At 41.7% G+C, this 27067-nt stretch overlaps 1 protein-coding gene across 7 annotated transcripts in view; it reads left to right on the forward strand.

Annotated features, from left to right (window-relative positions):
- DGUOK (deoxyguanosine kinase) overlaps positions 1-20452 on the forward strand; it is a 37031-nt gene extending 16579 nt beyond the window's left edge. For 3 of the 7 annotated variants that reach the window (XM_024765674.1, XM_024765677.1, XM_024765676.1), the window contains 5 exons: positions 7544-7731; positions 12325-12472; positions 18054-18169; positions 18772-18871; positions 19317-20452. In XM_024765674.1, coding sequence (XP_024621442.1) covers positions 7544-7731; positions 12325-12472; positions 18054-18169; positions 18772-18871; positions 19317-19343 — 579 coding nt within the window. In that variant the 3' untranslated portion in view covers positions 19344-20452. The other 4 variants (XR_003006018.1, XR_003006017.1, XM_024765673.1 and 1 more) reach the window with 4 other exon arrangements.
- The last annotated feature ends 6615 nt before the right edge of the window (positions 20453-27067 follow it).

Raw genomic sequence — 27067 nt, forward strand, 5'->3', positions numbered from 1 at the left:
GCCACAACAGTGAGAGGCCCACATACCGCAAAAAAAAAAAAAAAATCTACAAACAATAAATTGCTAGAGAGGGTGTAGAGAAAAGGGAACCCTCTTGCACTGTTGGTGGGAATGTAAATTGATACAGCCACTATGGAGAACAGTCTGGAGGTTCCTTAAAAAACTAAAAATAGAACTACCATACGACCCAGCAATCCCACTACTGGGCATATACCCTGAGAAAACCAAAATTCAAAGAGAGTCATGTACCACAATGTTCACTGCAGCTTTATTTACAATAGCCAGGACATGGAAGCAACCTAAGTGTCCATCAACAGATGAACGGATAAAGAAGATGTGGCACATATATACATATACAGTTTTTACTCAGCCATAAAAAGAAATGAAATTGAGTTATTTGTAGTGAGGTGGATGGACCTATAGTCTGTCATACAGAGTGAAGTAAGTCAGAAACAGAAAAACAAATACCATATGCTAACGCATATATATGGAATCTAAAAAAAAAAAAAAGGTCATGAAGAACCTAGGAGCAAGACGGGAATAAAGACGCAGACCTACTAGAGAATGGACTTGAGGATATGGGGAGGGGGAAGAGTAAGCTGGGACAAAGTGAGAGAGTGTCATGGACATATATACACTACCAAATGTAAAATAGATAGCTAGTGGGAAGCAGCCGCATAGCACAGGGAGATCAGCTCTGTGCTTTGTGACCACCTAGAGGGGTGGGATAGGGAGGGTGGGAGGAAGGGAGGGAGACGCAAGAGGGAAGAGATATGGGGATATATGTATATGTATAACTTTGTTATAAAGCAGGAACTAACACACCATTGTAAAGTAATTATCCTCCAATAAAGATGTTAAAAAATATATCTTAACTGTCATATATTGTCAATACTCTCACCAGTTTGTCATTTTTTCTTTCCTTTTCTTATGATGTATTTTGCAATATAATACTTTTAAGTTTTTATGTGGTCAAGTCTATTGTTTTCTTCTTAGTTACTGCCTTTGACGTGAAAGTTTAAAAAGACCTCTTACAGCCCAAGATTATAAAAACAGGCACTTGTTTTTCTTTCTCTTGCTTTTAAGGTTTTATTCTTTGTGTGACTTTAAAAGTTACAGGAGTCTGATTTTCCCCAAGTTTTTATCTGAATCCCCAGTAATAGTCTTGTTTAGTTTATTCCTGAGTGGTTATATATTTTGTTGTTATTGTGACTGGGATCTGTTTTCCCTTCGTCTGTTTCAAACTGGTTATTGCTATTTGAAAGAAAAGCAGTTGATTGTTGTATGTCTTGTGTGACTTAATTCTCACATTAGTTTTTTTTTTTTTTTGCTTTATTTGCTTGAGGTTTTAGAAAATAATAGTTTCCTCTAAATTCTAATCAGTTGTAAGAGTTTTCCAATATCCAAACCTCATTTCTGTTTTCTTTTGTTGGATAGAAGTTCCAGAACAATATTGAATAATAGCAGTGATGGTAGTCACTTTTATGTTTTCTGTGTTTAGTGAAAGTACCTCTAATGTATCATTGTTAAGATCTGTGCTTGTCATTCATTTCAATAGACCATGTGGAGGAGGTACTTCTATTACTAGGATATTAACTGTTTTCATCAGTAACAGATGTTGAGTTTTCATCAAAAGCCTTTTTTAGCATCTAGTGAGTTAACCGTGGGATTTTTCTTTCTTCCTTTTAGTTTTAGTCATAGATTGGATAATGATGTCATCCTCACATTCCTAGAATAAACCCTTTTGGTCATGGTGTACTGTTGCATTAATTTGCTAATATGTTTGGAATTTTGTGTGTATTAATAAATTTAATTGGTATTATATTTATGTGTGCAGTTTTTGACAGGTTTTACCATCAGGGTTATGAAAGTGAATTGGAAGCTTTGTATTATTTTTAGCATAGAAATTATCTATTCCTTGAAGGTATGACAGAAATCAGTTTTAAAATTACATGGATTCAGTGCTGTTTGGGGGGAATAGTTATTAGACAACTGTTTCTTCCTCAGTTATTATTCAGGGCTTTTAATCAGTTTTGATAATTTTGTTTTCTAGAAAATTGCCCTTTTATTGAGATTTTCAAATTTAATAATGTAAAATTATTACATGTATTCTTTTATACTTTAAATTCTTCTGTATCAAGAGGTTTTGTATCTTTTGTCTGATGTTGCTTTTCTGTGTGAATATTTTGGGAGGAATAGGTTTGATAGATGATTGTCTATTTATTTGTCCTTTTTTAAAAGACCCAATTAATGGATTTTAATTTTTAATTCTATTGGGGCTTGCATTCTAATTCATTAATTTTTGCTTTTAAATTTATTTATTTCTCAGAATTTCTTTGCATTTTTAAAGCTCTTTAGTGTGAATGATTAATTTGTGTATTTTTCCCTTTTTTCTGCCTTAATAATAAAAGCATTTGCAACAGGAAATTTTTTTCATGGGATAAGCTTTGGCCCTGTCTTCTAGATTTTGACATATGAGAATTTAACTGAAATTTCTAAAGAGTTTGTAATTGTAGTTTTAATTTATTTTTTGCCTAAGATTTATTTTTAGTGTTTTACATATTCTGAGTAGATTTTGTATGTTTATTATTTTGTTAATTCTGAGTTTATTTTGTTATGATCAATGTGGCTTATACAGTTTCTCACTGAGGAAACTTACTGAGATTTTCTTCATTGACTATGTATGATCAATTTTGATAAGTGTGCCATGGACTTTTAAGAAGAATATGTATTATCTGTAAGGTATATGTAGTTTGATGTGACATATTTTATAAATTCCAAGATGTCATTGATTATAAGACATTATCAATTTAGTGACACTTCTAAGGAATAATTAAAATGTCTATTACGTTTAGTAAGCATTATAAGATGTATCCCAGTTTCAGATATGTGGAAAAAAATAATGATTAAGAGTCTTATCCTCCAAGTTCTTATTTTGAGAGTCTACTGTTTTTATTAAATTCTGAGAGAAGTGTACTAAAGTTTTGTTCTTTTATTGTGTTTTGTCTATTTCTCCTTGTATTTTTAATTAACTTTATATTTTTGTATTTCATTGCTTTATTATTCCATGTAAAAAGGTTCATGACTTTTTTGTGGAGTCTTTATTGCTTTACTAGTCTTGTAGAATTTAATGCTTTTTAAAAAAATTAATTAAACTAATTTATTTGGCATGTGGGCTCTTATTGGTGGCATGCGGGATCTAGTTTCATGACCAGGGATCAAACCCGGGCCCCCTGCATTGAGAACGTGGAGTCTTAACCACTGGACCACCAGGGAAGTCCCAGTGCTTTTTTTTTCTTAATACAGCTTTGCCACATCTGCATTCGTTTTATTTGCATCTACATGGTGGATTTTGCTGCCCCTCTACTTTCAGCTAATGTATGTCATCTTGTTTTAGGTGTTTCACTTATGAACAGGATTTTTAGCTTTTACCCAGTCTTAGGGTTTGCCTTTCCTGGGAATTTTTCTCTTTTATCATGATTATGTTTAATTTATTCCTGCCACCTTATTTTGTGCTTTCATCTCCTTTTTTTCCTTTTTGCTGTATTTGAATATTTCTTTTATTTATCTCCCCTTCATTCGTATGGAAATTTTACTATTTTTACTCTACTAGTGGAAACGTTTAAATTAAAAATATACATGTTTAAGACTCACAGATATAGAAAACAAACTTGTGGTTACCAAAGGAGAGAGGGAAGCGGGAGGAACAAATTAGGGATGTAGGATTAACAGGTATAAACTACCATGTATAAAATAGATGAGGCAACAAGGGTATACTGTACAGGTATACTGTACAGCACAGAGAATTATAGCCATTATCTTGTAATAAACTATAATGGAGTATAAATTGCAAAAATACAGAATCATTATGCTGTACACCTGAAACTAATATAACATTGTAAAACAACTATACTTCAATAAAATATATATATATAAATGTTTAAACCTATTTATCAATGTTAATGGGGTCTCTGTGAAAGAAAAAAATAAATTTTACTACTTTTTTTTACTACTTTCTTCTCCAGACTCCATCCCCCAGGTATAGAAATCTATAGTTTTATAGATCCAGAATGTTTTTACGTAGTGAAATTTCTCTCTCTCTCTCTCTCTTTTTTTTTTTTTTTTTTTTCTGGCCACGCCACAAGGCTTGTGGGATCTTAGTTTCCCGACCAGGGATTGAACCTGGATACCAGCAGTGAAAGTACCAAGTCCTACCAAGTCCACTGGGCCACCAGGAAATTCCCTGAAATTTCTCTTTTAACTATAGAAATTGGCAGTAAACTTCTTCACCACATTCATAATAATTACTTTATACTTAACTGTTCTACTGGTCATTCACTGACCACTGTCTTCTTATTACTTCTTCCCATTTCTTAATTCTTTATTTTGATTCATTTTCCAATTGGTTGAAATATATTTTAGAGGATTTTTTTTTCAGAATGTGGTTGGTATAATTTCTGAGTGATTGCTTGTCTTAAAATGTCTTTAGTTTCTGTTGTAGGGAAGTGTTATATGGTTCTGATCTTTTTTTTTTAATAAGTAATTAATGTTTCCCCCCCTCCTTAAGTTTTTGTTTTGTTTTGCTTTCATGAATTGTTGACATCTTGCTAGGTTAGGTCTGGGGGTGTGTGTGTGTGTGTGTGTGTGTGTGTGTGTGTGTGTGTGTGTGAAAGCTGTATATGTAAATCTATATTAAATCCTTTCTGGTACTTAGTGAATTTCTCTGGTGGAAAGTCTCACATCTTCAGAGATTTTCTTCAATTTTTTTCTTTGATTTTGGCTTCTTTTTCATCTGATCAGTTCCCCCTGACTATAACTCCTAGTTGTAGCATGGTTTTAAACTTCCTTTCTGTTCTAAAATACCTAGAGATATGTCATGTTTCTACTAGACAGTGATTCTCAGTGATGGTGAAATTTGATGAGAAGGAGACCTTATGAGTAGTGGTCTTCCTCTGCTGATCTCTTTTTTTATTGGGGGTGGCATTTCACCATTCTATATTGGAATTTTATCTCATGAGAAGGAAAATCATTTGCTTTGGTTAGGTAGCTTTGTCTGAGATGTGGGTACTGTGAAGTTGCACATCATTTTAGCCTTTGTTTGAAAAGTTGTTTGATACAAAATTGTATTCACTGCTGTCGGGTAGGACACAAGTGACATTACATCTTGATGTATCTTTCCAGAGAAAAGAAAGAAAAAACAAAAAATATCCTACCACTGTATAACAATGTATATTGGATCTCCTAAACTGTATTTCTTTTTATTTCTTTCATAATTTTCTGCTTTTTTTCTCTTAGTTTAGGGGAAATTTCTTGAGTTGATATTCTGTATGATATTCACTAGTTAGGTTTACTGCAGTTTACAGTGTGCTGGTTGCTATCTTCATTGGGAGTTTTGTTTTAGCAATTGCGTTTTTCTCCTCTAAGAATGTTCTTTTCATATTGCTCCGTTTTGTTTGTTTTCTGACCACGCCACGCTGTATGTGGGATCTTAGTTCCCTGACCAGGGATCAAACCCATGCCCCCTGCAGTAGAAGTGCAGAGTCTTAACCACTGGACTGCCAGGAAAGTCAGTTGTTCCTCTTTTATGATAGCCTGTTCTTATCAACGTGGCAGTCTCGAGTCCCACTGAGATTTTTTTGTTCTCTCCTGTTTGTGGCAATAGCTCTGTCTCCTGAGAGGCTGCTTGTCCTGAACACACGGATGGGTCCACTCCTTTTGAATTGCTGGATATTTTTATATCCAATGATTGTCCCTCTATTGTTTATATGTTTGAAGGGATATTTGCATACGTTCTGTAGCTGAAATAGGTTCTTTAGAAATTGTGTAGGCCTCTGTACAGTTTTTTATTCTGGAACAGGCTCCCTTTGGTAACCCAAAGCCTGCTGGTAGAACCCCCGCCCCAGTCAACCTAGTGCATCTGCCATCACAGTGCCCTACTCCACTCAGCAGGCTTCCCTGCAGTCTCAGAGCTATGCTGTAACCATGGGCTCCCTCCAGTCTCTGGTGACACCACCAGAGACTCGAGTAGATTCAAATTTGTCCTCCTGCTTCAACCTCCAGCTCTCAGCCAGGGGCCATTTGTGAGGCTGGTTTGTGTTTGTGGGTTGCAGAATTGAAAGCAGGGAAGTTGTTTTGTGATCCACTCTGCTCTACACACATACTCTGCTGAAGGCTTCCAAAGCATAGGACCCCTCTTTGGAATCCAGGGGTGATATTTAGCCAAACTGGACCACTTGTGGTTGTCTAACCTTTCCCCCCACCCCGTGTATTTTTGTCTCTACCTGAAATACTTTCTTCTTAATCCCCATTTCCATCTGTGGAGATTCTATGTATCATTTACTTCCCAGCTTAATGCCACTTTTTTCCAGAAACTTTCTCAGATTCCCTCCACCATACCGTGATCACCCCTTTGTTGTATGTTCTGCTTTATAGTCTAGCTCTCCATATCTTTGTCACCCCCTTTCCATATGCATTATGAGCTACTTGAGTTTGGGAACCATGTCTTGCTTGCCTTTATATGGAGAAATATTAGAATGAAGAAGTTAGAGGAAGCCAGGTGTGAGTCCCCATTCAACACTTACCATGAAACTTTGGACAAGGAAGTTCCTCAACCTTTCTGAGTGGATGTTCTCCTCAAGAAAATGGGCATAACAGTAGTACCTACCTCATATGCCGTTTTGAAGATGAAATGAGATAACATAGCACAGTGAACATTGAGATAAATCTCAGTTTTGTTTGTGTACCCCTTACAGCACCTAGCTCACGTAGCATCTTATCCACACAGGCCTTCAGTTCATGGTGACTGAACGAACGCAGATCAGAGTGCTTTTTGCAGAACTCGCTTTTGGGTTGAGTCAGTGGCAGAGCCCAGGAAAGAATCCAGGGTTCCTGAGTATCTTAGACACGTTCCCACCTGTACATGCTGAGTAAGTGGGTCTTCACGTGCCTTTCATAAAGTGTCTAGAATCGAGGAGGAGGGATTTGTTTGGTTTTGTTTGTTCATTTGTTTGTTTAACAAACTGTAGCCCTGCTATAAGAGAGAGAGAACTCGGTTTGGTTGGTTGGATTTTCAAATAATCAGTTACTTTCTTGTCTGGGTTGAAGTTTTAGAAAGAAATAGCCACAAATGGAAGCTCAAAAGAGAAGCAACATAGTGTTACGGTGGGAATATCTGATTCCAAGTAGAGTTTCAGATGGTTGTTGATTGTTAAGTCCTCCTCCAACATGCTCCACAAACCCACCAATCGGCGAATGTGCTAATTCTATGGGTGGTTCTTCCTCTGCTGTTCTTGGGTATGCTGAAGGTGGCATGTCATCTCCCTCTGTCAGGTTCTTGTCTAGTAAGGTAGGAAAATCTCTTCCTTGATTATGTAGCTTTGACTAAGCTGAGGGATGTGATTATATGTTTTCAGTGGAAGGAAACTTTTGTAATTGCATCTCTCATTGATTATTACACTTGTGGGCGGGTGGGTAGAAGGGCGGTAAACACTGTGAAGTAAATATGCCTTCTAGGAAATTCTCCTCTTTCATAATTTACCTCTAGGCCTGCACTGCCCCCAGTCTTGGAAACTTGCTGGATATGATGTACCAGGAGCCAGCACGATGGTGCTACACATTCCAGACATTTTCTTTTATGAGCCGCCTGAAGGTACAGTTGGAGCCCTTCCCTGAGAAACTCTTAGAGGCCAAGAAGGCAGTACAGATCTTTGAGAGGTCTGTATACAGCGACAGGTAAGACCCTGAGCCCTCTATCAGTCACAGGCTCTGTTCTTAGCGCTGCATGTTTTCTCCTCTTGCTCAGACTCTGCACTGCTCTTGTCATTGAAAATGATACTTGAAAAAATTGGCTTTTTAAAGACAACACTATACAGATTTGTTCAGACTTATAATTTCACAGTTACCATATATGTCAAGAAAGGAGACTGTGTTTTTCATAATCTGAATGCATTTAATTTCTCACATTGGCACTGAATATGTTTCCTTATTCTTTCCTAGCATAGAAGCAGGCGGGTAGCTACCTAGTATAACCATTACATGCTAAAAGGCACAGAATAGACACTTAAGTAGCAGCATATGTTCTAGCAAACCAAATGAATCAGTGGTTGGTTATCACCTGGGAGAAAAAAGCAGTCGGAATTAAAATGTGTTCCTAAAATGATAGGAGAAATAAATTTATCCTTTTTTAAAATTCTTCAAGAAAGGATTTCTGAGTAGAAATAGCAGATTTGTAAAATTGGCTTCTATCTCAGATTTAACCTTTTTTGACCCTCTGTTGTGTGGCAGGGCTTATTGTTGGCCAGAATCTGTAAGAGACATCCAGTCTCTTACAGGTCGGACGAAGAGCTTCATCCTGACCACCTGAGGGAGTGAGATGAGGAGTCACTTTTTTTTTTTTTTTTTTAAACATCTTTATTGGGGTATAATTGCTTTACAATGGTGTGTTAGTTTCTGCTTTATAACAAAGTGAATCAGCTATACGAGGAGTCACTTTTAATGAAAGCTAGCAGATAGCTTGGGAATTCAGCCCATCTGTTCTAGAGGAGCTAGTCCATCTATGCTCTGGAATTCCTGGTTCTGCCACAAAACCAGTCTGTCACTTGTGGATAAGCCATTTGAAGATGAAGTGAGGGTGCCTTAATCTGGACATCACTGAGGGTTTTTTATCTGAAGGTTATGAATGACCTCTGTCAGTGTGAAATGGTGGCATGATGGTCTATCTTAAGCCCCTTGAGTTATCAAAATGAAAAATGTTGCATTTTTATTGTCCACTCACTTCTGAAACCACTAGATTGGTTACCCATTTAATTCCAAATTAGAAAAACTATCTCTGCTCCTTAGTGCTCCCATAAAAGCCTCCTGGAGGGAAAAAAATAAGGATACATTTGTAAATGTATTGTGATTTTTATTTTTTAGACATTACTTAAAAATCATTCAAGATAGAGAAATGCAAATCAAAACTACAATGAGATATCATCTCACACCAGTCAGAATGGCCATCATCAAAAAATCTAGAAACAATAAATGCTGGAGAGGGTGTGGAGAAAAGGGGACACTCTTGCACTGCTGGTGGGAATGTGAATTGGTTCAGCCACTGTGGAGAACAGTATGGAGGTTCCTTAAAAAACTACAAATAGAATTACCATATGACCCAGCAATCCCACTACTTGGCATATACCCTGAGAAAACCAAAATTCAAAAAGAGTCATGTACCAAAATGTTCATTGCAGCTCTATTTACAATAGCCAGGACATGGAAACAACCTAAGCGCCCATCATCGGATGAATGGATAAAGAAGATGTGGCACATATACACAATGGAATATTACTCAGCCTTAAAAAGAAATGAAATTGAGCTATTTGTAATGAGATGGATAGAACTAGAGTCTGTCATACAGAGTGAAGTAAGTCAGAAAGAAAAAGACAAATACCGTATGCTAACACATATATATGGAATTTAAGGGGAAAAAATGTCATGAAGAACCTAGGGGTAAGATAGGAATAAAGACGCAGACCTACTGGAGAACGGACTTGAGGATATGGGGAGGGGGAAGGGTGAGTTTTGACAGGGCGAGAGAGAATCATGGACATATACACACTAACAAACGTAGTAAGGTAGATAGCTGGGGGGAAGCAGCCGCAAGGCACAGGGATATTAGCTCGGTGCTTTGTGACAGCCTGGAAGGGTGGGATGGGGAGAGTGGGAGGGAGGGAGATGCAAGAGGGAAGACATATGGGATCATATGTATATGTATAGCTGATTCACTTTGTTATAAAGCAGAAACTAACACACCATTGTAAAGCAATTATACCCCAATAAAGATGTTTAAAAAAAAAAAAAAAAAAAAAAAGTTGCAATTTAAAATAATAAAATGAAGCAAATCTGAAAAAAAAAAAAAAAAAAAATCATTCAAGATATGTAAAACAAACCCTATAGACTAGGCATTCCTTCTCTGTGGACCCCAAGAGAGAGCCTACTCTTTATAAAAGCGAAATATGTGAATTATAAATGGTTGGGCTACAGATTTTAGTTCTTTTTCAGCTGTTGGATATACTACTACCTATTTTCCTTTCCCCTCTCCCAAGCCATGCCTCTTGAATTAGGAAGATGAATTACATATTACTACCTGCTTGGAAACATTCACCATCTTTTTTTTTTTTTGGCCTCGCTGTGCAGCATGTGGGATCTTAATTCCCTGACCAGGGATCGAACCCGTGTCCCCTGCAGTGGAAGCTCTGAGTCTTAACCACTGGACCGCCAGGGAAGTCCCTACCATCAGTCTTCTGATTTCCAGCCCTTTAGTGAGATAGACATGTGAGAGACCCCTTAGAAATAGAAATACTTGGTTTAGAAGGTACAAGACCTTGGGACTTCCACTCCTTTAAACATTTATCCATTTATTCATTTGCTCAGCACAGATTTGTTGAATGCCGCCTATGTTTAGGCACTGGACAGCAGCAGTAAGCAGAGCAGACCCAGTCCCTGCCTTCACGGTGACCTTAGTCTAACAGGGAACTTTGAGACTGCATGTGTGCTCATGTGTGTTATATGTGTTCCAAAGGAGGAACATGGCTTGTTTGGGAGAGTGGATGACAGGGAGGGAGAAATCTAAATCTTTTCTGTTTGAGTTGAAAGAAAATAATAGCATGTGGTTTTAGAGCAGGGAACTTTACGCCTAGGTCCTTAAGCTGGTTCTTCCCTGCAGCCCCTGCATTCGGGCTGCAGGGTTCCCTCCCCTCAGCAGTCAGCACCACGGCCTTCTATGCCCTCTTGCCCCTTCACCACCAGCTCTGGAGAAATAAAGAAGTGCTCATCTTCAAAAAAAGGCGAGGGCCCTTTTATAGGACTTATTAACAGATATTTACTTTCTCTTTATAAGATCTTAATTTCCATGTTACCTGTGAAGAAGCTGAAAACATTTTTCAGATACTGAAATAGAAATTCACCTCTTTTCTTTGTTGCCTTCGGCTAGGCTGTAGCTAAGCCATTCCAGACTGGAAGAGTTGACTTCTGGAGCTCCCAGATTAGTGTCTTCATAGCCTAATGATGAAGTAGTTACAGTGACAGCTAAGGTGTCTTGAGTACTGTGTGCCAGTCACTCTTGTAAGCACCTTGTAAGTATTACGTACAGTCCTCACAACTCTGTGAGTTACGTTCAACTGTTATCTTTGTACAGAGGAAGAAGCAGGCTGAGAGTTTGATGTCTTGCCCCTGGTGACACAGCTAGTGAATTTTGAAGCCAGGCCAGACTCAGGAGTGTGACTCTGCAAGCCATTCTCTTATTGCAGCACTCGCAGCCTTGCGGTGTATACTTCCCTGAGCCATTCATAGATAAGGATTCTGAATTTCATTTTCTCAGAAGTAGCCAGTTGCTGAGCGTTGCCTTAGAAACTGGAGTTCATTGTTCAGGATGTAAATTGTGTTTTGTATCAAGATGCCTGAGGTTTGAAAGCAGAACTGACCCTCCTGACATGATGGTTTCTAGTTAACTCTTATTTCCCATTCGCCAGATCCTCCTTTAGTTATGGAAGTAAGCAAGGGGCAAAACTAGTTTGATTTTTAGATTTAGCTTTCTTGTATCTGGATTAGAAGCTCAGAGGCGGAGGAAGCAAGAGCTTATATGTGCTTGCTTTGGAGGAGAGTCTGCTTTCTTGGTAATACTGCAGTTAGTAGGAAGTGCATTTACTGCTCCATAGGTGACACCATTTCAATACATTTCCTGCTCTACTTCTCAAGTAGGCAAAAGGTTGGCTCAGTAGCCTGGAGACTCAGAAGGCTTGAGTCCTTAAATTAAAAGTGGTGGGTGCTTTATACTAGATTGGCTTTTTGTTTGGGGGTTTACTTGCAGTAGTAATAAGGAAACCTTAAAAGTTTGAGTTTACATGCAAGTTTGAGTTTACATGCACCATTTGCTATGTGTTTTGACTGGTTTCCAGCAGGGAAAATTGTTAGCGACCAATGATATTCTCTTTCAGTGTTCCTTTTCTTCCAGTGGATTAATCCATCCAGAGAACTGTGATTTTGGCCTCTAAAGTCTAAATTCTATTCTCATCTTAGTGTTGAGCAAGGAGGGAGAGACATAGGTGAAGAATTCAGATTTCTTAAAGATGGGTGAGGAACTAGAAAGGTTAAGTGTCACCTATACTTCAGTTAAAAAAGAAAAAGAAAAAAAAGATTGATGAGGTGCTAGAAAGGTTAAGTGGTTTGGACAGACATGGAACAAGTTGGTTATTGATTCTTTTTTTTTTTGCTTCTCTCTTTCTTTGGCCTTTCATTCCATTTCCCATTCTCCTCCCCTCTCCCCATCCTACTTATATTTCCAATCAGGTATATCTTTGCAAAGACTCTTTTTGAAAATGGTTCCCTCAGTGACATCGAATGGCACATCTATCAGGACTGGCATTATTTTCTCCTGCAGGAGTTTGCCAGCCGGCTCAGATTACATGGCTTCATCTACCTCCAGGCTGCTCCCCAGGTAACACAGAATTTAAAGCCTTAGACTTTAGGGCCATATGAAACTTAAGAGCTGATGTTCTCTGAGCCCCTGATTTTCCAGTTGGAGAAAGTCGATTGTGGGTATTACCTGGAGCACGGAGAGCAATGGATGAGTACCCTCCCATCCTAGCGTGAGCACCCACAGGCTTTCTGGGCAGAGTGCTAAAGCCAATGACTGTGCGTAGAAAGTGTCCTTCTTGATGTAGCAACCACATAGAGAAAATTGGGCTTTATGTTTATCACCAGGGTCTGCAGGTTCGACCCTCTGATCAGCTAACCTGTAGCCAGTTGCCTCAGCTTTTCCTTCCCTCTAACTGGGTCATCAGAGTCTGTGATGGTCTTGATGGTTTCCTGAATAGCATGTCAGGAGGAGGAAAAGTGTTTCCTCACCTCATCCTGATACCATCCGAATTTATAGTCTCCTTTTGAACCTTAAGGGTGCCACTGGTAAGGCAAGATGGACTGTGGAAGTTGCATCCCATGACCCTCTGACTTGGACCGTGGAGCCAGCCCAGCACACAGTAGGGTGATGTTATGGCAGCAGCACTGGAGTCTCTGGAGACAGCAGTGGTCCTTAGCTCTGCCAACAGGCAGTGACCGTGCGCAGGCCCTGGAAACCTTTCCCCAGAGGGGTCCTTGTCTGTCAAATCCAGTGTCTCAGGCTAGTGATCTCTAAGGGCTCTTCTGGAGTGGGAGTCAAGGCAGGGGTTATTTTTTGAGGGATGTGTTGTTCTCCCCTTTTTAGACAAATATCTGACATACAGTCAAATGCCAGATATACCACATTATCTTAGGAGGGAAAGCTCCCTTCAGGCTAGAGGCCATGCTTTTAGAGACAGGACTGAGTTTTGTGGAAGGGGGAAGGCTGAGAGCAGATTGACTGATCAGAAAATGGGTGGGAGAGCCCCAGTTGCACAGGCTCACAGGAGCCAGGGACGAGAGGACCGGATGGAAGGGCCTGACCAGTTTGAATGCCTTGGGTGTGACAGGGAGCAGGTATTGGGGCTCTTTGTGTCGGGAGCTTCTGAAGATCGTGAGGCAGAAGCTAGATCATAGGAGGAAATAAAGAGATTACACGGAAGTAAATAGGGTCTCAGGTTTAAAGTGAAACTTAGCTAGAGATGCAGTGGAGCCAGAGGGCTGAGAACCTTCTGTGAAAATAATGAAGCTGAAAGTAGCTGCCTTGCGTATTTATGACTTCTTGCACAGTAGTCTTCATTGCCTGGGAGCAGGGATAGAAGAGGCCAATTATGAGGGTGACTGTACTGTAGGGGCAGGGATTGGTGTCAGTGATTAGGGGAAAAGGAGACCCCTGCCAAAAGGATGGTTTGAAGTAGCTGAGTGTAGGGTTCAGGGTGAGAGGAGAATCCTGGCCCCCAGGAGGGCTCATGGATGAGTAAGAGCATTGTGGACTTGAACTGAGGGAAGATTGTGGTTGGATTTTGAAGAGGTGACAGGTTTCCAGTAGGAGTTCATGGGATGGATAGTTGAAAGCAGAAGTAGGTTGAGGGGCTAAGCATTAAGAGAAGAATTGAAAGTACTGACCTAGCCTTTTCCCGGCTCCTAACCTAAGCTAACCTAACCTAACCTGCTGGGACACTGGGACCCAGCAAGGGAAGGAAGAACGTCTTCCTCACTTCTCTGTGCACTTGGAATGACTTTGTGAGAAGAGACAATGATGATGACAGTGGTGGTGGTGACTGTTATTTTTATGGTGTGGCTGATACATCTTTTTGGAGAGACGAGCTGAGGTATTTCAGCTGGGGTAGAATAAGGGTTGAAGGATTACTGCAACTTGATGGTAGAAAAAAATAGCTTATTCATTTTGATATTGAATGGGGATTTTGGTGCTATTTTGATGGCATTAGAGCCAGGAACCAGGAATGTCGATATCCTTCCCCTGAAGTCACCACTGACCTCTTCTGTGAGACCCAAAGGGAACTATATCTAAGAGAGAGCCGAACAGAAGTGAAAACATCTCTGTGTAGAAAGCTGTTGAGCAAGTGCTCAATCCCCCGGCAGATGCTACGTTCAGAGCTCGAGGGATGGGCTCAAGTAGGGCCTTTTGCTCCTTCCCACCTACCCTCCCCTAAATTGTAAAAAGCAAGCGAGCCAACAGTAAAAAATCAGAAGAGAAATGGCTGGGCCTCAGTGCCCCATGGAATCGGGAAGAGAGAGTGCAGCTGGCCCGTGTGCCTCCAAGAGCCAGGCCGTGTTTGCAGTCTGGACACAGCGCGCTGCAAAGGCCTGGGAACAAGTGGCACCTGGATGCTGGGCTTGAGAAGCACAGCGGCCAGACCCACTAGCAGTCACTGTCCAGTTGCTGTCTCTGACTTCAAGCAGTCCGAACAGCAGCTCTTCCGGCGGTGAGGATGCGGCGGGCAGGGGAATGAAGGGGCAGCTGCCATTTCCAGCTGCACTGCTTTCCTATTCACATTCAGTATGTCCTCCCCATGAGGACTGAGGTAAAGAGGGACCAGACTAAAGCACTGTCTGCACAGGTTTTTTTTTTTTTTTTTTAAAGAACTTGTTGTAACCATATCAGTAAAGCAACAATTATGCCAAATGCTCAAAATAGAAGTTTACCTAGGCTTCTGGAGGGAAGAAAAGTTTGCTCTATTAAGCAAATTAACAGTGCAAAGGGAAATGATAGCCCAGTTTAGCAGGAGAGACTTTAGCATCAATGTTTGCCTGCCAGCAATGAATGAATAATTATAGCTTTTATAAAAAGAATTGCTCTGCCCTGTGTATAATTGAAGCCATAAAGCCACATTCTAAAAAATACGCATTTTCATTAATTCTGATAATATTTTTCTCTCAGGAAAACTAGGTAGCTTTGCTATATTTAGAAATCCTGAAGCTACCTTGCTGGCAGGAATGTGAATTGGTCAGCCTCTAAGGAGGCAGTTTGGCAGCGTATACTAGCAGTGCACATACTTTTGACCTATTAATCAAGCTCCTTGGAATTTACTCCATAAATATGCTCCCACGTAGGCAAAGTGGTTCGTGTGCAAGGCAACATTGTTTACAATAGCAAGTTATTGTAAACAACCCAGTAGTCATCAGTAGGGACCGGTTGAATAGATTATGCTCCATCCATGCACTGATCAATTCTGAAGTCATGAAAAAGAACTAGAAAGTACTATACTGACATGTAGCGATCTTCAAGACATATTGTTAAGTAAAGAAAAATAAGAACTAAGTACATGGTAGGAGACCTTTTATATGTATGGGTTTTTTTTTTAAAAGGTGGGGTTAGGAATGTGAAATGCGTGAATCTTTCTGAAAGTATACAACAAGTCACTAACATCTGTCATCAGTGGGGTGGAGAACTGGGTATCAGGAAGTCAGTGGTGTAAAGCTGTGTGATGGGCAGGCAGGGGAACAAGGGGAGACGTCTGGAAGCAGTCAGTGATGAGGATGCCAGTAGGGGCAGGATGACCGAAGGAGAAAGAGGAGGTTCAGAGCGAAGGAAAGCAGAAATGGAAAAGAGTCAAGTAGGAGCAAAAGGCCGAAAGGCCGATAGAGGTAGACTAGGTCAGAAATGAAAACGTTCAGTGAGTATGTGCAACAAATACTTATTGACCACCTGCTCTGCCAGGCCCTGCGCTCAGCCCTGAACCAGACGGACTCCGGCCTGCCTCCTGGGTCTCCCCCAGTCACTGTGCCCTTAGAGCACCCTGTGCAGACCTCCCTCTGTCACCTGATACAGCTGAAATACCACTGGGGGTCTGTGTTTGTCCAGGGCCTAGCGTAGCGCCTGGCTCGCAGAGTGGTGCTGAGTAAGCTGGTACCAGAGATAAAGGCAGAGCCCTGCCTCTTCCGGGAAGCGCCTCTGACTGCCTAAGCCCAACTGCTGCCTCCCTTATCTGACCGCTGCACTTAAGATCCAAACCTCCCAGTTCAGCACTTGATTTGCTATTTTGTGTATGTCGTTTTACTTGTTATCTAACTAGATTATAGAATCCCTAGGACAAGGACTTCATCTAAGTTTAGAGCAGTTCTTAATTCAGGGGAAAGAGATGAAAAGGGGTAAGTGCTAAAAATATTAACATGTTAGATCTGTGTTAATCAGTTTGAAAAGTTGGACATAAGATCATAAATGAAATGTGTTTATATGATTTTCTTTCCTTAGAGGAAAGATGGGACAAGAGGGAAACAGCAAAGACTCTGCATCTTTAGGGCTATTGTACCCTACGTTTGGGGATAAAGTTTACATCTGGGAATAAAGTTTAAATGTTTGAAAGAGAGAAGTCCTAAATCAGTGGGTTAATCTACTTGTTCTTCCCAGGACAGGTGACATTGAATAATAAGGCATTTGCCTGGGAGAGAGAGGAAGGAAGGCAACTCAGGCAAAGCAAACATTCAGAGCAAAAGTTTTGAGATGTGAAAGAGCTTGATCTTTCAAGGAGGTCAAATCTGGCTGAAGCCGTGGGTCCAGGGGAGGAAGGAGCTAAGGAAGTTGAAAGTGGAGAGTTAGGAGGGGTGGCCAGACTCTGGGAATGGCCTTGTATGACCAGTAAAGGAGAAGCTGACATTCCCTGAGCCACTGTGCTTCAAACTTTCTGATCAGAGTGAAATTATGCACACTCTGGAAGGAGTGGAGGATGGAGAGTTAGTCTCAAGCCTCACTTTTTTTACTTCTTTACCTTTGACCTGTGCAGAATTTGCATTGTGCCCCGGAGTGAGTGTTTGGTACGATATGAAAGAGATGTTTCAAAGTACTTACCCTTTGGTAAGTATGATGTTCCTCATACTTCCTTGAATCCGGGCTGAAGGCGATAAGGACCCTGGGAGGTATTTCAAGCAAGGAGAGTAATACCGTTACAGTCAACCCTCCATATCTGCAGACACAGACCCCACTGATGTGGAGAGCCCACTGTCATTTCATACACATAAGGGACTTGAGCAGCCTTGGATATTTGTATCCTCAGGGGGTCCTGGAACCAAACCCCCCTTACCACAGATACTGAGGGACAACTGTATATTGCAATACTCTGGAAGGGTGGACTGAGCAGGAAAACTGGGAGGAAAGACAGCATTTGCCAGGAACTTGATGGGCTCCCTCTGTAAGTCTTCACAGCGACCCGTGGGATTGATGAAGGGGGAGGAAATGGAAGCCCACAAAGCTTGCCCCGCTGCTGCCTGGTGAAGACGGGAATTTAACCCTGGACTTTGAGACTTTAGGGCCTGTGCTCTTTCCACATGCTTCACCGCTTCCGGGAGGCAGGGAGCCAGAAGGCACTTGCTCGTAGTCCAGGTGAGAGATGATGAGGCCTGACCAGGGCAGAGGTGAGGAGAGTCAGCTGAAGAGAGATTAAAGAGAGTTCGGTGACTTCCTGGATGCGGCTGGGAGGAGGAAAGAAAGGTTAATTCCAGGTTCCCAGGGTAGATGGTGTCTGTTATTAACCTGTGATTGAATAAAAAAAACAAGGCAGCAGAAGCAAAGTCGTAGTGCTAGTGCCCAGGATAGACATGGCAAGTGGGTCTGAGAGCACCCCAGCTTTTGTAACAGCTGAAATAACCAAAGAGCTCAGCAGATCCTGGGGATTGTCTTTCAGGTTTGTTTGAAGAGACTACACCTGAGGGCCAGGGAAGAGGAGAAAGGAATTGAGTTGGCGTATCTTGAGCAGCTTCATGCTCAGCACGAAGCCTGGCTTGTCCGCAAAACAACCCCGTAAGTGGAGAAGAGAGCAGCAGTGGGCAGAGGCCTGCCTTCCTGCAGCTGGTCATTAAAATACAGGAAGTTCAACATGCAGCCCCTTAAGCAGGTTCAGAATGTGCTGGAAGTGGTTGGAATTGTCAAGCATTATCCAAGTCAGAAATTTAATATTGGATATAATCTATATATTCCAATAAACTTCTGATTAGATTCTATTTCTCCAGCTTTTTTGTTTTTTGACATTCCCTGACTGACCATGGTGATTGATTATGGTGACATAGTTGGCTCAGGGTAAAGGGCTGTGAAAAATTTTAGAGAAATTGTCAATGTACTAAGTTGACATTCCTAGTTTCAGCCTTTCCTCCCTTCAGGCTTGGTGTGGTGTCCATTTAAAATGTTTGAGGCTCTGACCTTCGGTATCAGTCTCAAGACCAAAGAGGAATTTCAGCTTCATCTTCCCAGCCAACTTTATGGGAATTCTTTTTTTAAACTACTGTTTACATGAAATTTCCTTAAGAAGGTATGTGACCTTAGATCTGTTCTGAATTATGAAGACTGGTGAGTATGTGAAACCTGCCATCTTTTTTCTGTTCCCTAAATGTCTGTGCTTCTTATAGGCTCTACTCTGAGGCTCTGCTGAACATCCCAGTGCTGGTATTGGATGTCAACGATGATTTTTCTGAAGAAGTAACCAGACAAGAAGCGCTCATGAAGAGGGTGGGGAAGACCTTAACTCCTGCTTTCTAGTAGATTTCCTGTTTTGCACTTTTATTGCTTCAGACTTCAGTATGGGCCCTGTGCATTGTGCCTCAAATGGCACTTCACACTCCAAAGCCTGTGGGGCCTTGTAGAAGTTAGTAATATGATCCCTATTCTCTAATATTTTGGGCCAATAACTATTAAATACTTGACTTGTAATATGTGCTTTCCAGCTGACTCTCTCCTCTAAGGTATTCTAGAACTAGGGAAATGAGACTTCTGGATTCTATCCAGCTCTGCCACTTGATACTGTAGGACCCTGCACAGGTCACATTTCCTTTCCATACCTATTTTCCCTTCCTCACAAAAACTCATGGGCTTGGCTACATTTGCATTATGGATGGACTATTGTGTGGTCTCCTGAAAATGTGAAATTAACTTTTGGTTTTTCTCTTGCCCACAGGTAAACACCTTTGTAAAGAATCTATAACCAGTACCAGGATGTTCTAGCTGTGATCTGGGCTCTCTGACTTTTTGAAGCCAGAAGAATACCAAGTCACCCACCTTCCCATCCCCACTCCCATCTCCTTTTACACCTAGAGTGCTCTGACATTCAGGGGTTAGGTTTCTATTACCCTTGAACCCTGCCTTTGTCTTCCTTTATATCTCAAGGACTTCTTAAATAGAGTCTACATTTTTGTGGATTTTGCTATCCAGTTGTTCATTTATTTCAGCGTGTGTCTACTGGTGCCTGCTCTGAGCTCCCCTCCAGACTGGCCATTTTCACGTGAGAAAAGTCTTTGCTTTTCTTCTTCTTGAATCCTTCACCAGCCAGACTTCCCTGTGTGTTCACCGGCTCCTTCTGACATGCCAGGGCGGGAACTGCTTCTAGGACCCCTAACCAAGCTCTACCTTAGGCATGAAGAAGGGAAGTAAAGTGACTCAGGAGTGGGTGGATGCTGAAGTGTGAGTCCCCAGAGCCAGGAAATGGAGCCCAAACTCCAGGAAGCTCCTCTGTCTCCTCCCATCCAGCACTCTTGGTTTGGGGGATGGGCTGGGGATTTAGACCTTTGTCTTAGAGCTGAAGAACCTGGATGAAAGAAAGGGAGGGAAGGAGGGAGAGAACAAACCATGAGCCTAAAAGTTCAGCATCTGATATTTAGGGTTCGGTCATCCTGGCACTCTGGCCTGCTCCAAACACCTGACCCAGTGAGTTTCAGGTGACCTTAATGGAGTGAATCTGTCTGTGCTGGAAAGAAAGAAAATAACTTTTTGTGCTGCACTTCAAGCTTCAAGGACAGTTTATTGTTAAGAGAGAAAAATACATGGCTCTATAGAATGAAAGTGCTTCACTGAAAGAAGACTGCAGATCCACGATTCACCGGGATCGGAATTCCTGCACTGAGCCCTTGACAGTTGCACAGGCCCGCAGGAAAATGCATGAGCTTGGGACCCAGAGTGTCCCAGGAGACAGAAAGCTGTGTTTCCCTTGATGCTTGGGAAAACGAGTGTGAGACTGGTTTCTAACAACTGTGGGATGTTTTGAAATCGCACAGCATTTCTTTATCCTACTTTAAAAAAAATCTTTTTTTTAATTTATTTTTGGCTGCCTTGGGTCTTCATTGCTGTGCGCGGGGGCTACTCTTTGTTGCGGTGCGCGGACTTCTCATTGTGGTGGCTTCTCTTGTTGCGGAGCACAGGCTGTAGGTGCACGGGCTTCAGTAGTTGTGGCTCGCGGGCTCTCTAGAGCATGGACTCAGTAGTTATGGCGCACGGGCTCTAGAGAGCAGGCTCAGTAGTTGTGGCGCACGGGCTTAGTTGCTCCGCAGCATGTGGGATCTTCCCGGACCAGGGCTCGAACCCGTGTCCCCTGCATTGGCAGGCAGATTCTTAACCACTGCGCCACCAGGGAAGCCCCTATCCTGCTTAAGAAAATGTTAACAGCTTTACTGAGATGTAATTCACATACCATACAATTCACCCATTTAAAGTGCACAATTCAGTAGTTTTTAGTATAGTCATAGGGTCGTGCAACCATCGCCACAATCAATTCTAGAATGTTTTCATCACCCTCAGAAGAAATGCCACACCAGCTGCTGTCACTCCCCCACAATCCCCACCCACATGCGCCCCACCCTGGGCAATCACCAGTCTACTTTCTATCTCTACTGATTGGCCTATTCTGGACATTTCATATAAATGGAATCACATACTATGTGGCCTTTTGTGACTGGCTTCTTTCATTTTAAGGTTTTCAGGCTTCATCCAAGTTGTAACACGTATCAGTACTTCATTCCTTTTTATGACTAAATATTTCGTTTTGTGAATATACCACATTTTGTTTATCTGTTCATCCATTGATGCACACGTGGATTCCATTTTTTGACTATTAAGAATAACACTGCTATGCAAATTCATATACAGGTTTTTGTGTGGACGTTATGTTTTCATTGCTCTTGGGTATATACCGAGGAACGGAATTATTGGGTCAAATGATAACTCCACGTTAACTGTTTGAGGAACTGCTAAACTTCCAGAATTCCATGTTACATTCCCTCCAGCAATGTATGAGTGTTCCACTTTCTCCACATCCTTGCCATCTATCATTTTGATTATAACCATCCTAATAGGAGGAGTGAAGGCGTATCTCATTGTGGCTTTGATTTACATTCCCTTAATGGCTAACTAGGTTGAGCAAAACTTTTCATGTGCTTATTGGCCATTTGTATATCTTCTTTGGAAAAAAATGTCTATTCAAATCCTTTGTCCATTTTTTCCAATTCTGTTATTTGACTTTTTATTGTTGAGTTGTAAGGGTATATGTTCTGGATACAAGTCCTTATGTATATGATTTACACATATTTTCTCCCATTCTGTGGGTTGTATTTTCATTTTGATAGTGTCCTTTGAAGCACAAAAGTTTTTTATCTTGATGAAGTCAAATTTATTCTTGTCACTTATCTTGGCACCATGTCTAAGAAAGTTTTGAATAACCCAGGGTCACAAACATCTCCTATGTTTTCTTCTAAGAGTTGTATAGTTTTAGCTCTTACATTAGGTCTGTGATCTTTTTTTTTTTTTTTTTTTGCGGTACGCGGGCCTCTCACTGTTGTGGCCTCTCCCGTTGCGGAGCACAGGTCCCAGACGCGCAGGCTCAGCAGCCATGGCTCACAGGCCCAGCCGCTCCGCGGCATGTGGGATCTTCCCGGACCGGGCACGAACCCGTGTCCCCTGCGTCGGCAGGCGGACTCTCAACCACTGCGCCACCAGAGAAGCTCTATGTGATCCATTTTGAGTTAATTTTTGTGTAGAGTGTAAGGAAGGGATTCAACGTCATTCTTTTGCATGTGTATATCCAGTTATTCCAACACCATTTGTAGAAAAAACGTGTTGAAAATCTGTCCCACTTGTTCTTGTGTTTATTTGCTGCTTCAGGCTTTGGACAAGACCAGGGATGAACACAGGGTATTAGGTGTGTTTTGGAAACTCAATGGTTTTGGTCCTTTAGCTCTGAGGGGCCTGAATGTTTCATTCCCATTTAAGTTTCCAGGAACCACTAATGTAGAAATCACCTGTAAACCCAGAGTAAGAGCACTAGGCCCCCACCCTTCATTCATTTATTCAATCATCAACAAATATTTGACTCTCTGCCATATGCTAGGGACCAAGGAGATAACAGTGAACACAACAGAAGGCAGACCTTGTCCTCACCTCACAGAACTTGTCATCTAATGGAGAGGGTGACAGACACTGAACAAGTATTGCAGGTGTAGTGACTGTTTCAAAAGATGTACAGGTGTACCATGGGGGCCTATAACAGGAGGAGCCAACATAATCTGGGATAGTCCCCCTGCAAAAGTGACATCTATTCTGAATTCTGAAGAATGAGTGGGGTATTTAGGCAGAGAAAAATGTTATGTGCCAAGGCCTTCATGTGAGAATGAGGCATTAGGCCCAGACTGTCAAAACTTGATGAGGTTAATGAGCTTATCACTTAAGAATATCCTCTTTTCCACATTCTCCACTTAGTCTTCTAAAGTCTGAAAATCTACAAATTCAGCGTTTCTTTCCATTTGTAAACATAGCCTTTAGAATGTAACTGTTCTCTAAGATAGTCAAAGCTATCAACAGTCTCACCTGGGTGAAATAATTTGCCATTTTCCAAATTGGTAGCTGAGCTGGTCTGGCGAGAGAGAGTACATATTTAATGAGACGTAGTTTGGGACTTTAAGGATGGGGGTGGAGGTAGGTCTGGGTGAAGTGTTTAAATATGGAGATTAGGTCTGCACTGGCAGGCCAGTCTGGGTGGGCTGTTCTCACTCTTGGATTAGACGGTCCCCCAGAGTCAAATAACTGGGATTAACACATTAAAACAGCTACATTTCTTTCCGGCTTACGATGTGGTAAAACCTGCTGTTCTAGAACCAGAATAATTACCTTAATGGGTTTATAACGTGGATTGAGGCTGTGAAAGTTCTCAAACTCTCAGGCTCTTAACATGAAAGGAGAAGGTGAAGTTTCAGGTGAAAGAGGCTCTTTTATATACAAATGCGAGAATCACTGGGAAAATGAAGCAATAAAATAACATGTATTTTAAAATTGAAAGACTAAGCTTCTTCAGCCCTCACTTTAAAGAGTAGGCAGTTTAAATCTCTGGACCACTTCCTCCTTTTTTTTTTTTAATTTTTTTATTTTAGTGTTTATTTATTTAGCTGTGCCGGGCATTAGTTGCGGGACACGGGATCTTCGTTGTGGCATGTGGGATCTTTAGTTGCGGAATGCAAACTCTTAGTTGCAGCATGTGAGATCTAGTTCCCAGACCAGGGATTGTACCCGACCCCCTGCATTGGGAGCATGGAGTCTTAGCCACTGGACCACCAGGGAAGTCCCTACTTTCTCCTTCCTGGAACTCTTTCCTTTGTTGGTCTCTTCTGGCTTTTCCACTACTTGGTGTCTCCCTTTCTGTCTCCTTGGCTAACTCACCTTTGTTTCCTCTCCTCTAAAGTGTTGGTGTTGCCCCAGGCACCCTTGGCTCACTTCTGTCTTTACTCACTCCTCTTGTTTGTGATCTTGTATTTGTTTTCTATTGTTGCCATATCAAATGACCATAAAGGTGACTTAAAGCAGTACAGACTTATTATCTCACAGTTTTGTAAGTCAGAACTCTACCATGGGTCTCGCTGGGTTAAAATCAAATTATCAACATGGCTGTGTTCCTTTCTGGGGGTTCTAGAGGAAAATTTGTTCCCTTACCTTTTTTGTCTTCTAGATGCTGCCCACATTCCTTGGCTTGTGGTCCCTTCCTCTTCAATGTTGCACCTCTGACTCTTCCATCATCACATCTCTCTCTGACCACAGCCAGGAAAGGTTCTTTGCTTTTAAGGGCCCGCTTGATTACATTGGGCTCATCTGGAGAATCCAGAATACTCTCCCATTTCAAGGTCTTTAACCTTAACTACATCTGCAAAGTCCCTTTTGCTAGTAAAGTAACATTCACAGGTGCCAGGGATTAGGTTGTGGGCTTTTTCTGGCATGGGGCAAGCATTTTGCCTTGCACAAATCTCAAACACTGTCAAAGTGTGCACTATTAACATGGGGTGAGGACTTTTAAAAACTTGGAGATGTTACGGAAAATGTGGATCATTTGCAATAGCGTAGAGAATAGTACAGAGAACTCCCATATCCCTATTGCTCATGTCATCATCAATCAGCCTAAGATCACTGGGAACAGACCTGTATTTTGAGAAAAATCACATTTATTAACTCATTGAAATGAAGGAGACCACATACCAGAAAAGCTATGCGTGTCTCACCAAACAGGCAAAGAGAGAGTTATAGGACTTAGGGTAAGGATAGAATTTTGGTAAAATTTAAATGAAGCAATGTTTTGATAGGCTCAACGCAAAGCAGGAGTCAACATCTGGTCTGAACTGCACTAAGGAAAGGTTCATTTCCTTAGAAAGTGCAAAGTTAAGATAAACATGGAATGTTGTGCTCAGAAGCCCCTTATCTGAAGCTCTGAACCTGGTTTGCAAATCAAGACTGCTTCCCTGGGAATTCCCTGGCAGTCCAGTGGTTAGGACTCCACGCTTTCACTGCTGGGGGCGTGGGTACGATTCCTGGTTGGGGAACTAAAATCGCGCAAGCCATGTGGTAAGGCCAAAAAAGAAAAGAAAAGAAAAAAAACAAAAAATGACTGCTTCCCTGTGTCAAAGTGACTTAGATCCTCCCGGCAACAGAAGAGTGATTCATTTTTACTGATAAAATTTCAAACAGCGAAGTTTCTGATGGTCTATGATTTTAGAGAACAAGGTTTCCCAGTGAGTCGGAAAGCAGTAGTCGCACAAAAAAGGGGGTGGTTATGATACTTTAGCTGCAGTGTGCCCTTAGGAGGAATATTGTTTCATAGTAACTTTGTAGCTAGCCTAACCTATGTCTGTCCTCCCAGCCTGACGAATGTCAGGGCAGCTTTTTCTTCCCCTGAACATGAGCTAATTTTTACTTTTTCACCCACTTCAGTTATCTACTCATAGCCAATTTTGTTTCATCTATAGCCTACCCACCACTCTCAGATGATTTTGAAGCAAATCACAGACAGGAAGATGACTTTTAAAGCTACAGCTATATTGACCTCTGGATGTCGTTACCTGGACATCCCTTATGCTCAGTGTGTACAAGACAGAGTTCTCAACCCCACCCCCACCTCAGCCAGCAAAATCCGTTTCTCCTGCTTCTCCGTTTACCCAGTTGACTCACTAGAAGCTTTGGAGTCATCTTTGCCCCTCCAGCTCTCATTGTCCCCTCCTTTTTCACCAAAGTCTACCTTTTCATCTCTCAAATCTTCTCTGCACCTCACTTTGTTTCTCTAGTTGCAGGTGTAGTGGATATTGTGGTTGACTCGCCAGCATTCATTCACTCTACCTGCTGTGTCATGGTGCTCACAGGGCTCCCTTCTCTGTATGGGCGGCCAAAGCCAGGAGTGGCTGGAACGCCCACTCACCGGCCAAGCCCCGGCCAAAGCCCGCCCATCACTATTACCACTAATCGTCTCTTTCCTGAGATACCTCAAATAGACCATGAATTAAAGACCTGTGGTTGCTATGCAAAAGAACAGCTTCAGGTCGGGTCTCAGGACACACCCCTGCAACCAGATAGCTGCCCCTCACCCCTTGCCGTGTGGAAGTATCCCAGCTGCCATGTTTTTATAACCTCACCTCCCACCACTCATTCCATAAACCCACAAGACTAACCTAGGTTCCAGAATACAACCTGTGTTTCCCGCATAATGCGATGCTTTCCTCTCCCTCCCTGTCACCTTTTCCCCACTCTTTTTTAACTGGAAGACCTACTTATTCTGCCAGTCCCAAGTGTGCTCCTCCTCTCTGTGTGAGGCTCTTCCCTCTCCCCTCACACAAGCATCCAGGCTTTGTGCCTTGGACCCTCTGCTTATTAAACTATGTATCAGACCTGAATAAAGTCGTCTGGAGGCACCTCTCCCTCCTGGGCTTTGCCATTCTCAACACAGACCATCTTAGTCACTTAGCACAGTGCCTGACATGTATCTATTTATTGATACTTAGTGAGTGACTAACAGAGACTTGCTAAATAAATGAATGTTGTAACTGGAGTCATGATCTGCCCTTTCTCAGGTCACTGGGTGTGTGAGCTCCACATCACAATCATCAATGTATGAATTACTTTCCAAATGTTAAGCACTTTGAGGATATGCAAGAAAATTATAGGTCCAGACCCCACCCTCGTGTTGTCAAAGGGAGCCGATTATTGAATGTCTATTGTGTGTGTGCCAGCCCCTCACGAACACTGCGTAAATGTTAATCAATCCTCTCGATAATCTTATGAAGGAAGTTTAATATTCCAGTTTTTATCAGTGAGGAAACTGCAACTCAGAGAAGTTCAGTAACTCACACATGGTCTATCGGTAAGTGATGGAGCCAGGACTTAAACCCTGGTCCATCCTGACGCCCTGTAGAGCCTGTTCTCTTTCCACATCAAACTGACTTGTAAGGGAGACAAGTCTAGACTTTCAGAAAAGAGGGCAAGCACGTACTTCTTTGGCTGCCTGTCTGGGTTTACCAGCCTGCTTTTGTTGCCTGGGTAGGAAGACCTTCTAGCTTACTAGCACTGCTGGGTGGAGGTTCCCAGGTGTATCTTTTTTTTTTTTTTTTTTTTTTTTCCCCCCCCCCCCCGCTTTAA

Source organism: Neophocaena asiaeorientalis, unplaced genomic scaffold, assembly GCF_003031525.2.
Source record: "Neophocaena asiaeorientalis asiaeorientalis breed wild unplaced genomic scaffold, Neophocaena_asiaeorientalis_V1.1 scaffold1090, whole genome shotgun sequence".
In the NCBI taxonomy this organism is placed as follows: Eukaryota; Metazoa; Chordata; class Mammalia; order Artiodactyla; family Phocoenidae; genus Neophocaena; species Neophocaena asiaeorientalis.